Source organism: Chenopodium album, chromosome 4 (genome assembly GCF_948465745.1).
Source record: "Chenopodium album chromosome 4, dcCheAlbu1.1, whole genome shotgun sequence".
NCBI classification, from domain to species: domain Eukaryota; kingdom Viridiplantae; phylum Streptophyta; class Magnoliopsida; order Caryophyllales; family Amaranthaceae; genus Chenopodium; species Chenopodium album.
Genome location: NC_137837.1, coordinates 7,067,195 through 7,084,256, shown reverse-complemented (window position 1 = coordinate 7,084,256; position 17,062 = coordinate 7,067,195). Strand labels below are relative to the sequence as shown.

Below are 17,062 nucleotides of genomic sequence, written 5' to 3'. Positions count from 1 at the left end.
TCATATGAAACACACCTAGACGTGAAAACAATAAAATTTATACAATAAGACTGAACACCAGCGAAGTCCATTATACAACATGTCGCCCAACTCATTGGAGCTTTATATAGCTAAGCGTGTAGATTCTTAACACAAGTTTTGAGTTCGAAACAGAAAACACATGAGCCAGGAGAAAAAAGATATTAAGCTACTGAGATACTGAGGTAATGTGCAACAAACCTGAAAAAAAATGGTTTCATTGAAGCTTTCGCTTCTTTTTAGGGGCACTTGCATTTTGCTGAACTGAAATCATGAACATAGTAGCAGCTTTGGTCATATAAAATACGGATATTAGCTTCCTGGTAACATTGCTCCTTTCCTCTTGCAGTGGAGTGGTGACTGGAGTCTCTTCCATTAATATTCTCAACATATCCATATATTCTTGAGTTTGTAATAATGCTTCCAGTTTCTCGTCATCTTCATTTAGTAATAAACTAACCGTAGAACCTGGAAAATAGACATTCACGTGCACCACTAGTTTAACAATGCAAAATTGAACCCAGAAATATTCGGATATAACAAATGTACTCTCAGAAGTCAGAGCTATGTTTCTTCAAACAAGCAAATGAAGCCATATTTTTACCATGATTTTGGAAATACCCGCCTTGTGCTATTGTTTGCTCATACCCTTGACAGGCTTGATTTGCTGCTGCAGCATCATGATAAACATTTGTGGGTGGAATACTGCCGATTGAAAGGCTGCTTGCATTTATACTATGCCTGAATCCACTTACACTAGAAGTCCAACTTGGTGGTGGCAGCAGCGGTTGTGGTAGTTCTTGAATAATTGATAGGTTTGTGAGCTCTTGATCAGAGTTCTGGTGGGTAGGGGTTATTAATTTTGGAAGCTCGCTTTGTTTTGCATTCCTTAATTTAGCACCTGAACAAAGAAACAATGAAGGAAATGGAAAAAAGCTAAATGCAAAGCACTTCTTTAAAGTTGCATATAAGATGAAGACTACACTTACTTTTTAGGCGGTGTTCTTTAACCCTAATTGCTTCGCTTACTGCTGCCATTACTACCACTCCAGGGGGAAGCCCTTTAACAATTTTAGCTCCTAGTCTATATTTTTCACTTCTCGTTGATTTTGAGTTATCAGTGAAAGCAATATGACTGACACTAGCAACCCCTCTGCTCATTTTAATCTCGCAATTTCCCTTCAGCAATGATCCTTTGTTCTTCCTTGGAGGAGTGATATTTTTAGTGTATTCCTCCTCTGTTAAATCATTTCTACCTTCGACATCAAAGTTACCATCAAGAACATCAATCTTAATCTTCAGAGAAGATTCAGGGCCAAAATCTACTCTGTTGTCAGACTCATCAAGCAACTCCACTTCAAGCATAACGTCCTGATCTTCTATTTTAGTCATGGTAAAGAGTGTAGCAGGTAAATCACCCTTAAACTGCAATTTCAAGCACCTTGATGCAGATGGCTTAGCCTGTTGAGGCAACATGCTGCGACAACAGTCAACAATTAAACTATCAAAACAGTTGTAGGTGGATGATAAAGAGAATTAAGATTCGTTCATGACCATAAAATCTTGCACCAAGCCTTACTTCAAAAGTCAGGTCTATAAAGAGTAAGATACGATGTGAGACAATTACTTTGGATGGCGGCGCGATAAATAATAGTACAAACTACAAAGTACAAACCAAAAGGGGCAAGATCATATGCTTTGATATAATTAGCATAATCTCTCTTCTGGGAAAGATATTCATCACTGCTTTTAGTCAACCAATGAAGTCAATGATCTTTTATTAGATGTTTCCAAATATTTATAGTTGAAACATCTCACTTTACAAGATCTATGCAAATCAGACACAACCCATAACTACAAATAAGCATAACAAAAAAAAATCACAGACAACCAAGTTATACCTTGAATTAGGAGGCAGGACACAATGTTGTAATAAGGGCAGAAGCGGTCCCAGAACTCGATTCACAGCCTTTTCAACCTGATGACATTTAACAATGAATTACCCAATATGTAAACAATCCTTCCCCGAATAGTCTAATCATTCTAAACAACAGGGTACTACGTAGAAAAACCCTTTTTACGAAAAATTTAATAATTCGAATCAGAAGTATGATTGAGTAAAAGAATAACACACAATGACATTAAAATTCTAATAAACCCATCAAATAACAACAGGGTACCTCTTCCCCAATTGTAGGCTTAAGGTGGGCCATTAAATCTTGCATCCATTTCACTTCCCCTAAATTAGTAACACCTTTACACCAACATTCCCTAAAAGTTATAAAACTCTCATTAGAGGATACTAATTGCTAATCAACTCATAAACAATAAAACCTTGATGAAACTACTTACTCAGGAGGCTTGGAATGTTCATTGGGTTGTTGATCACCAATGAATCTTCTAGAATCCATTGAATTTCTTGTACCCAAAATTGGAATTACCAATTAAATAAAAAAGAGAGTTTTTTAGGAGAGAGAAAGAGAGAAATAAGAAATTGTGAATACCAAGCACTGAAGCACTGCAGCACTGCCTATCTTTTTATAAAGAAAAGATTGAAATTTCATGGAAATGTTGATATTTCAGGTTAAATTTGGAAAGTCAATTGGGTTAAACTGAATTAACCAACTTATTTACTTCTGCAATGTAGTGATTTGCAAATGTGGGGTCATAGGATAAGAGATTAGGTGAGTGAATAGATATAAAAGACAATATATTAACAATAAAAGTAATTAATTAGTGAAGGGAGGAATATACTTTTTTTGTAATATTTCTTCAAAAAAAAAATTGGCGGCTGATTCAGTGACTTCATTGAGCATAATTGCCGTGACTTTGGAAATTTAACGCGGGATATACGCGTTCATATATTCTTTGGACTTAAAATGCTGACATTTGGTTTTACTGCAACAATGATTGCATCTACATCAATGTTTTCGTTGGTACTTTAATGGTGTCGTGTGACTTGTTGGTACTTCGGACTAATACTCCCTCCCTTCGTTTCTTTATTAATGTTCATTTTCTATCATTTATTACTCTCACATAATAGAGAGAAAGTGGACATTAATAAAGAGACGGAGGGAGTACAATATTTTACCAATAAGAGGTTTATAGCATCAAACGACAAACATAATTGGAGTTTTTAAGAAGTTAATGATGTTTTTAACTGATCATGTTCTATTGTCCAACAGTTTGATGATTCCATAGCTTTATTGCGTTAGAATGTTTTGATATACATTTCTACAATATAGGATTCAATGTAAAAACCATACAAAACTCAATAGAGTACAGGAAATTTTTTTATGACCGAGAATTTCATGTATTAATCATTAATTAATGGCTTGATTGAGGTTTCCTGGTTTTCATTACAAGTTGTAATGATCGTTTATTTGTGGAATGTATCATTAAAATTGGTACAAATGAAACACCAGGTAAATACAGCTATATGACTCACTGACTCAGTAGGTGAAATCCTTCAATATTCTTACAAATCAAACACACATTGGCTTGTATGAAATTAATGTATCATCTAAACTTTGTCTTACAACTGCAACGCTTATCAGTTGCGTGCGTGTCCAGTCTTTTGCTTCTTCAGAGGTCTGCAACTATCTATTCTTCTTATCCTTATTATAAAATTTAAATTAACTAGGATTTTCCTCCAGCATACCCAATAACTTCTTGGAGTTTCGGTCCTCAACTCATCTGTATTGTTTAAAGCCTGCAAGTCTCCAACAGAAGCCTCGCCCTCACCAAAAATCTCAGCAAAATATTCATCAATATTGGAGAAAGATGAATTTGTGCATAGTAAAGACTGTGAAGCACAGTTATCCACTTGTTGCATCCCTGCTCAATTACACAACATTGTGCAAATGAAGGTTAACATCTAAAACCCGGGTGTTTTTTTTTTTTAAAAAAAAAAAAAAAAAAAAAGCAAAAAAAAAGAATTCTGAATTTCAGGTTCTTAATAGATTTTCCGTACCAGAATCAGTAGACATATTAGGAAACAGAAAGGAAGCTGAACATAATTCAGGTGGCAAAGACGTCGGTGAGTCTAGGCTATGATCTGATATCTGCACAGGTATATTGACTGCAGGATTTGGATTGTTATCCTGTTAAATAGGTAAAACAAATTGTTTAGTTAACAATACATAATTACTTCGAATATAAGGATGTTAATTATAGTGTGTTTAATTTATGCAATTTCATAGGCGCGCATGTACAAAAAGATAACCACTTCTAGTATGACTGTCATGTATTCTGCTTAAAATATACAGCAACTTCATTTTCATGTCCCATAATTTCTTTCACATATAACATGTGTTTAATGTCTTGAAAAAAGAAATATCGTTCTAATTAGTCAATGATAAAATTGTAGTGGCTAGCTTACCCCAGAAACACAAGCCATAAAACATGCTGATTCATTAGCGGCTCCCATGTTTTGCAATAAATCATCTGAAACTAGAAGAGTTTGCATGAGTAAGCATCATTCATTACAAGACTAATGTTCAAACCAACATCAGGAAAGAAAATCATTAAAGCATAGTCAATTTAAAGGGAATACTTATCACAAGTCTAAGTGGGGAGCCCAAAGTTACTTGGTTTCGAACAAGTAATGTACTATGATTATATAATTATTGCATGCAACTATACAGATTATAAACAAAAGAAATTTCCTCCAATTGTTTTTCTTAAATAAAAGATACTGAGGTGTTCTAAGCAAAATCTAGTGAAGGAGGCAAATGTAGCAAGCAATTATATGATATATGTTTTTTTTTTTTTTGTTGTTCTGTAATAATATCAGTTTAATCCTGAAAACGCCCTAAGATAGTCGTTATCTGATTGACTGTCATTTGTCTATACCTTGATATGTTGCTGCAGTACCAGGATACTGCATAGGTAAATTAATGGGGTAAGTGTATGGTGGGGGTGCTGCTGCTGGTTGTTGCTCTTCTTGAAGTTCCTGTTGTTCAGTACTAGATGGATATGCGAGTCCTCCTTGAGTTGGTACAATTAGTTCAAGCTTATGTCGTTTTTCATATGCAGATTGCCTTAATTTGCCAGCTTTTTCCTGCAAAAAGAATAGAGAAATCCAATTAGAAAATCTAAACCACAAGTTTATATATCTTGGACAGTCATGCATGAGCAGAATCTTCCTACTTTTTTCTCCTCCCCAGTTAAAAAAGAGGTGGACGGGATCAGAGACAGAGAACACCAGGTACCTTCTGGGTAAAATCAAGAGATTCATAAAGCCGGGTTGTTCCACCCATGAATGTAACCCTTTTAATGTTGAAGGCACAATCTAATATAAGATCATCCCCTGATGCATCATCATAGTACCGATACTGCTCTTTGGTTAATGTGCATGCCTCGGCATTTTTTACAGTTTCATCCCACTTTGTTTCAGGAACTCTCAGAATCTGATTTTTACAAGAACAGAACATTTAAAGTGATCAGCATGAGACCTGTTAGCAGAAGTGATGCTTAGAAATTTGCATGTTTAACAAAGAAAATAGTCCTTACAGCTTTCATTTTCTTTTCATCAGTGTGATAAAGTTGTAGGAAGTCCTTCACTGTATGAATTTCTTTATCCTTTGCCCTACAACAAACTGCCCCAGTTTTGTTTATGTTTTTCAATCGCCATAACTTATCTTCAGGAGACGGAGTTGAATGCTTTCGCTCACCTGGATGAATAGGTATGTAAATGTCCAATTAACACTAGATGAACATCCAAACAAAAAGGAAATATTGAGATGCTAAGCCTGAGTATGTAATTGCTATGTGTAGTCTTTTCTTATTCTCTGAAGCAGCAAACAAAATATAAAAACGAGGATAAACGAAATATGCTATGTTCGAAACTGTGTAATAATAGGTATACTAAGTTACTTACCTTTTCCGTTCAAAAAAAAAGTTACTTACCTTTTAGGCGGCATTCTTTCACACGAAATTCTTTTTCAGTTACTGCTGATCTTACAACCCTTCCAGAAGGAAGACCACCTATAACTTGAGCCCCAAACCTAAACGTTCCATTTCTCATTGACTTCGAGTTATCCGTGAAAAAAAAGCCACAAACAGCAGCAACTCCTCCCTTCAATGAAAACTTGGTGTTTCCATTCAAAAGTGACCCTTTAGTTTTCCTTGGGCGGGCAATATTACCTTTGAATTTCTCCTCTGTCCAATTTTGTTCCTCCTCAACATTAAAATCACCATCAAGAACGTCAATCTTAATCTTCACACAAGAATCAACACCAACTTCTACTCTTTTACCAAACTCATCAAGCAACTCTACTTCGAGTGAAGCACCCTCATCTTCTATATTGCTCTTGGTTAACAGTTCATTAGGTATTATGCCCTTAAAGGACAATCGAAAGCTTCCTGGTGCAGATGACTCGCCGTGATCAGGGAATGAGCTGCAGCAAGGGTCAACCTTAAACTGTTAATTCTGGTATAATGTCAAATAAATTGGATGTCAAGAACATACAAGTACTATTTGTAAAGATGACCCCCTAAAAATTACATGTACACTCTTCAAATAGACAAAGTGTAGCACAAATGAAGAAAATAGAAGCAATTTTGATATCACTGAAATTCATCAATTTTTTGAGAATTGTACTATGAATGAGAATGTAGTAAATGATACGAGTATTTTTCAACAAACATAAATTTCAATTCATAACTGTTATGCCTGATCTACAAAATTGGAAATATGAATTTCCAATTTCAATCCATGGAAAAATCCTGATAAAATACTTCACATAAACTAGAATTTGGATATCCAAATCTGATCCATATTTTAGTAATGATGAATAAATGCTACATATGAATTTTGATGATGATCATTATGGCCCCAAGCTTTACTTTTGCATTACTAATTGTCTAATTGAACTAATGCAAAAAAGTCTATTAGAAGCAAGCATTGATGTACTCAAGATAAGGCATTAACAATTGCTGCATACATAGATTCCACAATTTTACAATGTTTTGGGAGAGAAAACAATTGTTCCATACATAGATTTTTCACAATTTTACCACGGTTTGGACAATGGAAAAGTAAAACATTTCAATATTGGAATCCTAATGCTTATAATTGAGCATTAATGGAGAAAATCCAAGTTTATCCCCTTGATATTCATCAAATTGCAAAGTTGTAAATAAAAGCGTAATTTTAATCTTGAAATAGCGATTTTGCCTAGATATTATGGAGATGATGTATTGGGGATCCTCCATTAGTCTTCTTTCAAATCAATTGAAAACTTTAAATATATACGGCTCACCATATTTCCAATGATTTCAACGAAAACTAGAGCCAAATTATAAGCAAACAATGATTTATTATAAGTTCAATTATAGTAAAGAACAAAACTCCAAATATATTTACTTTACTGATCTACACTACTTCGAATATGTAGTAGTATAAAACATACGCATAACATAAAATTCCAAACTAATACTTCGTATTATCTTACTACTTCACCTAAACTGAATATGAAAAATCCAATTTCCGATCCGATTGTATATCTTAATAATTGGATACTAGTCTATATTACTCGAATATAATTAAATACAAAAAATAAAAAGCAGAAACAACCAAACAATACAATACCTTGTGGTTGGAGGCAGGGCAGAATTTTGCAATAGAGACAGCACTAGATTCAGTTTATTTTGAACCTATTCACCAATAAAGAAAATATTTGTCAAATCAAAAGCAGACACTTCAAAAATAAAATTAAAAAAAAAAAAAAGAATAAAATCTACAAATTCCCTGCCAAAAAATATATAATAAATTAAATAAAATTGCATAGATAAACGGAAAAAAAAAAAAAAAAAAAAAAAAAAAACCTCTGAAATTGAAGAATTAACATTCTCAAATGAAGATCGAATCATAGTTACACAGCTTACACTAGCACCACTACAACAGCAGCTGCATAGGCATAGAAAACCATAGAAATCAAAATTGGAAAATCTAAATTATTTTTACATTATTATGATTATAATTACAATAAAAATGACGTAAAAATGATAAAATTATTCCTGTAATTACGGAAAATTAAAAAAAAAAAAAAAATTACTCACTTGAAATGCTGATGAGGGTGTTCTTCACCATAAAAATTTCCCGATGCCATGCCGAGTAAAAATAACCCAAATAAAAAGAAGAAACAGAATTTTAATCAAAAACAAACTGAGATTATAAAAATTAAATCTGGGTTTGAGAATGAAAAGCGAGGAGAGAGAAAATTGGCAAAAATGAGAGCCGCCTCTGTTATATTTATAAAACAATAGAGTGGGAAATGTGAGAGGAGCTTGAAAATTCAATGAAATGTAGTTAGTGTAAATTAAAAATGGGATAAAAATTGTTAATCTACTCAGTTTCCCCAACATTGTAAATAATTTTAACCAAGTAATGAAATTGTGGGATTTTGGCTATGGCTGACCACCATTGACGAAGTCATTGTTAGAAGAAAGGTCTTTTTTTTTTTGTTGGGAACTCTTGGAAGATAAAGAAAGGAAAACTTTTGACTGTGAAACGGTAGACGACTAGACGGTAGTCATTAGTCAAGGGCCTCGACTTAGGGCCTGTTCTCTTACGTTGAAATTCAGTTCAGTTCAGCTGAGTTCAGTTCAGTTCAGTTCAGTTCAGCTCAATTCAGTTCAGTTCAGTTCAGCTCCTAATTTCCTTCTCTTATAAAATATTCATTTCAGTTCAGTTCAGTTCAGTTCAGTTCAGCTGAGTTCAGTTCAGTTCAGTTCAGCTGAGTTCAGTTCAGTTCAGTTCAGTTCAGCTGAGTTCAGTCAATCGGAACAGGCCCTAGAGGTGGATAACGTGTCGTGCCAGACCACAACGAGCCGTGCCAGGCCATGTCAAGCCACCATTTGGCACACCCCAGCCCACGTCACGGCATCGCCTACATGCCCATGTCGAGCAGCGGGCCGCCTTAAATTTTTTTTCAAAACTTGATATATATATATTTTTTGAACAACTTTTAAAATTAGAATATTTAAATGGTTTATTAATTTATGTTTATGTTTTTGTATTATTGTATTATTACTCGTATTATTATTGTTTTTATTATTCTTATTTTATTGTATGGCGGTTGGAAGCAGCGAAATATAGTCGTTTGCACGTGTCGTGCTGGCGGGCCAAATTATCTAGCCGCCCACCGTGTTCGTGTCGATTTTTCAAAATTGTGTTCACGGCACGGCCCACCCCTCGGTCATCGTGCCGTTTTGTGCCACTAGCAGGCTCGTGTCAGGCTGTGCCACTACCGTGTCATGCTTGTGCTGCCCGCGGGATAGCACAACCCATGCCCACCTTTAGCCTCAAGGCCCGAGAAGACTCAATTCAACTTTAGATATAAAGGTGAATTATTTTTTACCACAAATTCTTATATCGTGTGGCCAACAATTATAAAAGTTGCTATGTTAGTGTAATAGCGGTTACTTTGGTAGTGTTGTAAGATTTCTCGGTCAGTAATAAAGGGGTTACTTCGATCAGTATTATAGAGGTTATTTAGTCAGTGTTATAGGATTTAGTTTGTTCTTTTTTAAGTGACCAAACGGTGTGACTAACCACACACAAAATGAGCTTTTTTTTTTTTTTTTTTTTTTTTTTTTTTACAGTGACATGAAGAAGACGATTTTTTAATTTAGTATTTACGGGTTAGACACTTGAAAGTGAAGGCAGGTGGAATAATTCTATTTAACCTTTATTTACTCTTTAAGATAATATATTTAACAGTATATAAACTAGAAATTAAAGTTTTAACCTGATTTGATTAAGTATCAAATGCTTCATAAGTCACAGAGAATAAATCCTTCCAAAACACTCCTAATCGTAAATTCGTAATGATTATTCTAGAATTTTAACTACCAATACTCTTTAAGGGTCTGTTCTATTACGTTGAAATTCAATTCAATTCAGTTCAGTTCAGTTCAGTTCCTAATTTCCTTCTCTTATAAAATATTCATTTCAGTTCAGTTCGGCTCACTTCAGTTCAGTTCAGTCAATGAGAACTGGCCCTAAGATGGAGTAGCAGACTAAACTTCACAAATCACAAGTTCACTTCATAACACGTTCAATTATGGTCACGTAAACTGATAATTTCACACGCTAAATTATGGCCACTACGTAGTTTTTTTTTTTTTTTTTGAAGCAAGTTGTACTACGTAGTTTGTTTCCTTTGGACTTTGTAATTGTCAAGCTTTATGTAAAAAAAAAAAAAATAATAATAATAATTATAAAAAAAAAAAAAAATAAAAATAAAAAATAATTAAAAAAAAAAAAAAATAAAATAAAAAATAAAAAAAAACTGATAAAACGCGTCGGCTTTATCCCAAAAAATAAAACTTGGCTTTCTCACTGACCCACACTACGCTGATGATTGCCCCAAAAATTGTAGACTAAAAAATCTAGAAAAAAAAAAAAAAAAAAACGTCCTTCCAAAATTTCAGTCTACGAGTACTCCGTACAAGATTTTGTGGCATGAATTGGTAGTTAAAGCTAATGGAGACACTGAGTATAACAAAATTAAATACAAGTATATATATATATATATATATATATATATATATATATAGAACCAAATACAAGTATCAAGTATGGAATACAATAAATTAGTAATTGAGTACTCATAGAACAACAAAGTGACAAGCTAATAATAAACACAAACGTTTAAAAAAATTGGATGTAGAATAAAATATTATTTGTTTCTGTATGATCCGATAACCCGAACATGAGATCCTGATACTTCTATCGGCAAGCTGAGAACCTACACAATGAACAGAAGTCAGTTAACCCCGGGGTGATCCGGGGAAAACCACTCCGATGATAAAGTTAGAAAGTGTTTATAAGATGATAAGTAAGAGAGAGAAAGAAGAGAGAGAAAGATATATAGAGAGAGAGTAATTAATGCTTACCATTTAATGAAGCTTAACCTACTATTTATAATAAATTTCGTGACAGGTGGCTATAAGGCATGCAAGACTTTTCTCGCCAAGTGTCAACAAAAAGACTGCCACGTGCCAAGTACTGTAGGGCTCGATATGGCCGATATGTCTGCTTTTTATAGCTTATCAGCCCTTTCCTGGCCGATATCTTTCCTTTTTAGATGATATCAGCAATCGTCATATATCATCCCATACAACTAGCCCCCCAAGTGAGGACGTTAGATTATTGATCGACGTTCTCACTTTATATCACGTTAGATTTTTAGTGTCTTTTCATATTATAAAATTATGTGATTTTTTAATTTAGTTTAGTACTATGTTTCTTGCACTCTGTTAAGTGTATCTATAATAATATTTGTTGTAATTTTCGTGGGCGCTTTACAAGTGACCTTGTGTGCCGATAGGACACAAGGTCCACTTAATAAACTAACTGGGAGCGAAAAACTCCGTTTTCCCCCCAAGTGACCTTGTGTGCCGATAGGACACAAGGTCTACTTAATAAACTAAATGGGAGCGAAAAACTCCATTTTCCCCCCAAGTGACCTTGTGTACGTGCCGATAGGACAGAAGGTCTACTTAATAAACTAAATGGGAGCGAAAAACTCCGTTTTCCCCCCAAGTGACCTTGTGTGCCGATAGGACACAAGGTCTACTTAATAAACTAAATGGGAGCGAAAAACTCTGTTTTCCCCCCAAGTGACCTTGTGTGCCGATAGGACACAAGGTCTACTTAATAAACTAAATGGGAGCGAAAAACTCCGTTTTCCCCCCAAGTGACCTTGTGTGCCGATAGGACACAAGGTCTACTTAATAAACTAAATGGGAGCGAAAAATTCCGTTTTCCCCCCAAGTGACCTTGTGTGCCGATAGGACACAAGGTCTACTTAATAAACTAAATGGGAGCGAAAAACTCCGTTTTCCCCCCAAGTGACCTTGTGTGCCGATATATAGGACACAAGGTCTACTTAATAAATTAACTGCTAAAACGCTGTCGTTTAGGAGATGAATCGTTTGCTAGGTTTTAAGCGGGAAACATGGTATGGGGTAGGACACGTGTTGCTGATCTATCGATTTACATTTAAATTCCCCAAATTATCCTAACCATTGGATATATGACTCAAACGTCACATCAGTTTCTTCCTTTTTACAAAATTTTCTTTTTATTTTTCACATCCAAATTTTTTTGTTTAAAAAGCGAAAAGTCGGTTTAAACAACTGAGATTTCAGGAATAGGGCTTCCATCTTCATCTCCTTCGTCGTCATAGCAAGCCAACGCCTATTTGTCTGCTCGTTATTTAGAAGCGCAATTGAAGTTCTGCACTCTGGGCGAATAACTTTAAGGTATTTATATAATTTTAATCATAATTTTTGTTAGAAAAGGATTTGCATGCTTCATAATTCGACTTTTTATATCTCCCTCTTTTTTTTTTAAGTTTAGGATTTTAGATGTCCAATAGTAGTATTGAGGAAGAACTCCCTTCCCTAAGCACTGTTAGGCGTCGTCTTATTAGACAATCGTTGGGTAAAGACCTCGGCCGTTCAGGAGGGACTGCTTCTTCCCTGTCTGACAATATTGACGATCCGTTTCAGCCGTTATCTCCAGAAGAGCAAAAGAAAGCCTTTTATCGTCACAAATTACTAGCCGACTGTGAGAAGGCTACTCGCCCTGTTAACCCCTGTATTCCGGAGGGTACAAAAATTCTTGATATCGAACCAGTAAACGTCCGTTATCATCTGAGGCGCTTTGACAACACGCGGTTCGACCAATACGGCTCTAACGTTGGGAATATTGGTGTAAATACCACATTTATGCCGAGAATGAAGCAAACAAGTTATCAACCCGAGGTTGCAGCCAGAGAAGCTGCTGAATCAAGTAAAAAACCCGTCAGGTGGTAATTCCTAGCTCTTCTGATTTCGACAAAGAAGAGGGTCCCTCATCTCGGCCTGAAGATCAAACATCTCCCGTTCATGAATTCGCAATAAACTCGGTTGAAGATGACGACAACTCTGACGACGAGAGTAGGGACAATGTCATTGACTTAACCGCAGAAATAATTCAAGAGGAGAGACTGGATGAAGAGTACAACTCTGAGACCGATGACAATAATTTTCAGCAACCTCTTGTCTTGCCAAGGAGTAGTAAAGTGGGGAAAGCCATAATAAGCGAGAAATTCCGAAAAACTGCAACAGAGAAAGATTACTGCCGTCGTGCCAAGCGATTTTATAACCTTCCTAACGGCTATGACCTTTATCTTCCGGCCGCAGGATCTTCTGTTCTTGATTGGCCTGTTGGTCATGTTGCCGTTTATGCTAAGCACTTTGATTTTGGTTTACGATTTCCTCTTCACCCATTTGTAGCAAAAGTTTTTAAAGCTTGGAATGTCTGCTTAGTTCAGTTAACCCCTCCCACAATTCGTGCTGTAATTGCTCTTGTGTGGGTTTTGCTGTATAGATTTTTTCCCCCAACTCTTAACGCTTTTCGGAAGCTGATGACCCTGAAAAGAGATGGCCAATCTGAGGGTTGGTGGTCTTTGTACACTGCTTCTAGAAAATATACCGTTCACCCTAAGCTATCTAGTTGTAAAGGGTGGCAAGACAAGTTTTTCTTTTTATCTGTTCCCGATGATTACCCTATTCGGAGAACTTTTTATCGGCCACATCCTCGATTTGACCCTATTCCCGAGAGGGAACTCGGCCGCCACGAACTTAGAGCTGTCAATTACTTTGACATTATTGAATCCCAAGAGGATGAAGGTAGACCTCGCCTTGCTCCAAAGGTGTGGGTTCCTAATGTGGGATACATTCTCGGCAATGCCCCATTGTCTCATGCCGGTCTGTGCTGGACTGACTGTTATGGTACTAACCCCCTATTTGTAATTATGATTATGATTTGATTTTGTGTTGTCTTTTATCTACATAACATCAACTTTATCTTAACCTTAACCCCCATTTATATGTGTAACAGGTGTTGACAAGCTAGATAATAAGCAACTTGGATTGTCAGCTGACGGCAAAAGGGTTATTCGGAGGTGTCCTAGAGCTCCTAACCCTAGTTACGACTAAAGGTGGGCACGGGCCCGGCACGACGCCAGCACGGCCCGGCACGGCACGGCACGACCACCGGCACGGCACGGCACGGCGGCCCACCTGTGGGCCGTGGGCCGTGCCGTGAACAAAAAAAATAGTTTTGGCACGGGCACGACACGCGGCACGATGGGCGGCACGGTGGCCGGCACGTGGGCCGGCACGCCGGCACGGCACGTGGCACGGCCGGGCACGGCACGAGCCCGCCATATAATAAAATAATTTAATTATTTTGTATTATTAAATTATCGTACCGGCTACCGTCATATAATAAAATAAGTTATTCTTCAATTTTTTGTGTTTTCGGATTATCGCACTCGTATTTTTTTTTTTTATTATATGCATTGTTGTTTTTTGCTAAATTAATAAAATTGTTTTTATTTGTTTATATAAACTTAAACATAATTATTAATTAGATAAATAATTTATATAACCTAAATTAAAATAAAGTTGTTCAAAAAATGTAAACAAATTATATTAACATAAACATAAATTAATCACATATATTAAGTTGTACTATAAAATATATATATCGTTTAATTCTTTTTTTTTCATTTATTAAAAAAAAAAAAAATTAAAAAGGGTGGCACGATTTGGCCCGCGGCCCGGCACGGCACGGCCTGCAAGGCACGTGGGCTGTGCCGTGCCGTGGGCTGGGGTGTGCCAATTTCAGGCACGGCACGACCCCCACCACGGCACGGCCAGGCACGGCCCGCGGCGGCATGGCACGGCCCGTTGCCCATGTTTAGTTACGACACACTTGCTTCATATTGCAGTCGCGCCTCTCCAGTCAATCCAAAGAGAAAAGCTGAAAAGATGGCTGATGATCAGTCAAAGAAGAGAAAACTGTCCACTTTGAGAAATCGTCGAGGTGGTAATGTCGCAGCAGCGAACACCAGGGTATTCGACACGCAGGCTGAGAAGAAATCCAGGGCAGATGACAATAAAACCACACGCTCCTCTCAGCCTTCCAAGCCTTCTGCTGTCGAAGACAAGACAGTGGTTCAAACCGAACCAATTACCAAAAAGATGACCGAGAGGGTGGAGATTGAAGATCTCACTCGAATTTCCGAATCTCCCCCGCTGCAACCTACCAAAACAGTTCTACCAGCCGGTCCAAACATCCCCATTACGGCTGGTGGATCTGATACCAGCATTCTTGGGTTTATTTATCGATCTCAGCAATGGATCGAGCGCCCGGAAGGGAGGTTTCCTGAAGTTGTTCTGAGAGGGTTCTCTGTCCCCCTTGCCATTTTGGGGATCGATGGCAGCCAAACCTTGACGTGTACCGAAATGAATCTCTTTATACCGATGATCCGATGCAAGGCGGTAATCTCGGATATCGGCTGTTATGCAACTTGGATCCTCCCTTGGATAGACCGGTGGGCGAAATCGGTCCTCTTGCTGCTGTTCATATGCATAATATGATGAAGGTACTCATTTGTTTTACCCTTACCGCGATACTTTATTTGTATGGGCAAAATTGTTATAACTCGGCTACGAGTTTATTATTATTTTTATTATTATTGTTATTTATTATTATATATATATTTTTAATTATTTTACTGTATTATGTTCTTATACTGAGACAACTTTTATACGTAGGCCGTCATGTCCGGTACGGAACTAGTTGAGATGTACCGCTACTATCAGGAGCAACATCATCAGTCTTCTGCCAACCAGAATGCCTTACAAACTGCCTTAGACAATGTTGACAAGGCTTTAAATTTGCTGAAAGAGGTCAAAAAGAGAGATGACCTGGAGTTGGCATCTCTGAAGGACAAGGCTGGCAAGGTTGAAGGACTTGAGAAGGAGGTTCAACAGCTGAAGAGCCAAATTGCCGAAAAGAACCTTGCTCTTGAGCGTCTTCCTATACTTGAGAAAGACCTCAGCGATTCTAAGGCAAAGATTCAAAATCTTGAAGAGAAGGTTCATAAAATGGAGGCTGACAAGCCAGGTATACGGCAAAGAGCTGTCGGTCGCTACTTGGCTTCAAAAGAATTTTGCACTCGGTTACAAGATCGCTTTGATGGTGGTTGGACAGCTGCGCAGAGATGTATTGCCCAAGCCGCCGGTTGGAAAAAGGAAGATTGGGCTAAGGTTGAAAAAGCCTTTGATGATGAAGCCTTCAAGATTCCTTCCGGCTTTGAACAACAGGAATTTGCTGAGGAGGATCTTTTCAACGCAGAGCCAAGCGTTGATGAAGGCCTGAAAGATCCTAGCATTTTGGATTCCCCGACGTCTGATAATAAACAATCTTGAAGGGGCGGGCAGTCATCACCGACATCTTCTTGTGGGTCTTGTGTTGTTGGACCTTATCGGTCTTAGTTTGAAGTGTTTTTTTCTCGTTTTTATCAAACTATTTTTGTATATTAAAGCTGCTTTATCGGCATATGCCCTTTTTGTGGTGGTGCCTGTCGATTGTACTCGTACTATTTCCAACATTTAATCGTTCTCTTTTAACTTACGCTATTTTTATAGCTGCCAACGTTATGTATTACTGATAATTTATGAACTTTATATTATTACTCTACTAGTCTTAACGCCCTTATTTTAACATTATGAGCTCAATATTGTATTCCCATTTTTATATCCATCTCGTCAGTAAGATAAAAGTTGAGACGACAAAAGATAATTCGAAGCAGACGCTTATTAAATTAAGCCTTTTCTATACTTCTTGCTACACTTCTTGCCTCCCTAGTGCATATGCCTGTTGTTCAGCCATATGCACTATAATATATCATGTTACTGATTCAGAGCATAATACCGGTCGCTTGCTGCACTAATTTAGTCAGTCAAGCACCCTCTCGGTTATCATTATCAGAGCTACACCTCTTGTCGGTGTATACTCGATTTGATTTTACCGGAATTATATTTTGAACCAGCAACCTCGTGAGGTAATGACTACAACTGATAAGGTAGCGTTTTTATTACCCTTACGGAAGTGGTTTTTAGCTGTCCGTCCTACTTAACGATGTTTTCACTAGTAGAAAAAAAGCATTAGGCACCGGTTCAAACTCGGCCT

The 17,062-nt window shown here is 36.9% G+C and overlaps 2 protein-coding genes across 3 annotated transcripts; both read right to left on the bottom strand.

The window, feature by feature from the left end:
- Positions 1-16: 16 nt before the first annotated feature.
- LOC145626524 (calmodulin-binding protein 60 B-like) lies at positions 17-2,509 on the bottom strand. Its single transcript, XM_081678971.1, has 6 exons — positions 2,371-2,509; positions 2,199-2,289; positions 1,920-1,996; positions 1,008-1,495; positions 623-919; positions 17-486 (listed from the first exon to the last, which is right to left on the bottom strand). The coding sequence occupies exons 1-6, from the start codon at positions 2,427-2,429 to the stop codon at positions 236-238; spliced, it is 1,263 nt and encodes a 420-aa protein (XP_081535097.1). The 5' UTR covers positions 2,430-2,509; the 3' UTR covers positions 17-235.
- An 817-nt stretch (positions 2,510-3,326) lies between these two features.
- LOC145626523 (uncharacterized) lies at positions 3,327-8,487 on the bottom strand. Of its 2 annotated transcripts, none has more exons than XM_081678969.1 (10): positions 8,083-8,487; positions 7,849-7,930; positions 7,613-7,677; positions 5,929-6,419; positions 5,533-5,693; positions 5,232-5,429; positions 4,873-5,080; positions 4,400-4,470; positions 3,992-4,121; positions 3,327-3,855 (listed from the first exon to the last, which is right to left on the bottom strand). In XM_081678969.1, the coding sequence occupies exons 1-10, from the start codon at positions 8,130-8,132 to the stop codon at positions 3,572-3,574; spliced, it is 1,740 nt and encodes a 579-aa protein (XP_081535095.1). In that variant the 5' UTR covers positions 8,133-8,487; the 3' UTR covers positions 3,327-3,571. The 2 variants fall into 2 exon arrangements, with proteins under 2 accessions (XP_081535095.1, XP_081535096.1); XM_081678970.1 differs by having other exon boundaries at positions 4,400-4,464.
- Between the last annotated feature and the right edge of the window lie 8,575 nt (positions 8,488-17,062).

Coding starts and splice junctions, on each gene's coding strand:
- LOC145626523 (XM_081678969.1), bottom strand. CDS start 8,132: ATGGCATCGGGAAATTTTTATGGTGAAGAACACCCTCATCAGCATTTC. Junction 5,081..5,231: donor CTCTTGATTTTACCCAGAAG/GTACCTGGTGTT, acceptor TTCTTTTTGCAG/GAAAAAGCTGGCAAATTAAG. Junction 3,856..3,991: donor TAATATGTCTACTGATTCTG/GTACGGAAAATC, acceptor GTAATTGAGCAG/GGATGCAACAAGTGGATAAC.
- LOC145626524 (XM_081678971.1), bottom strand. CDS start 2,429: ATGGATTCTAGAAGATTCATTGGTGATCAACAACCCAATGAACATTCC. Junction 1,997..2,198: donor AGCCTACAATTGGGGAAGAG/GTACCCTGTTGT, acceptor AAATGTCATCAG/GTTGAAAAGGCTGTGAATCG. Junction 1,496..1,919: donor GTCCTGCCTCCTAATTCAAG/GTATAACTTGGT, acceptor CTGTTGTCGCAG/CATGTTGCCTCAACAGGCTA.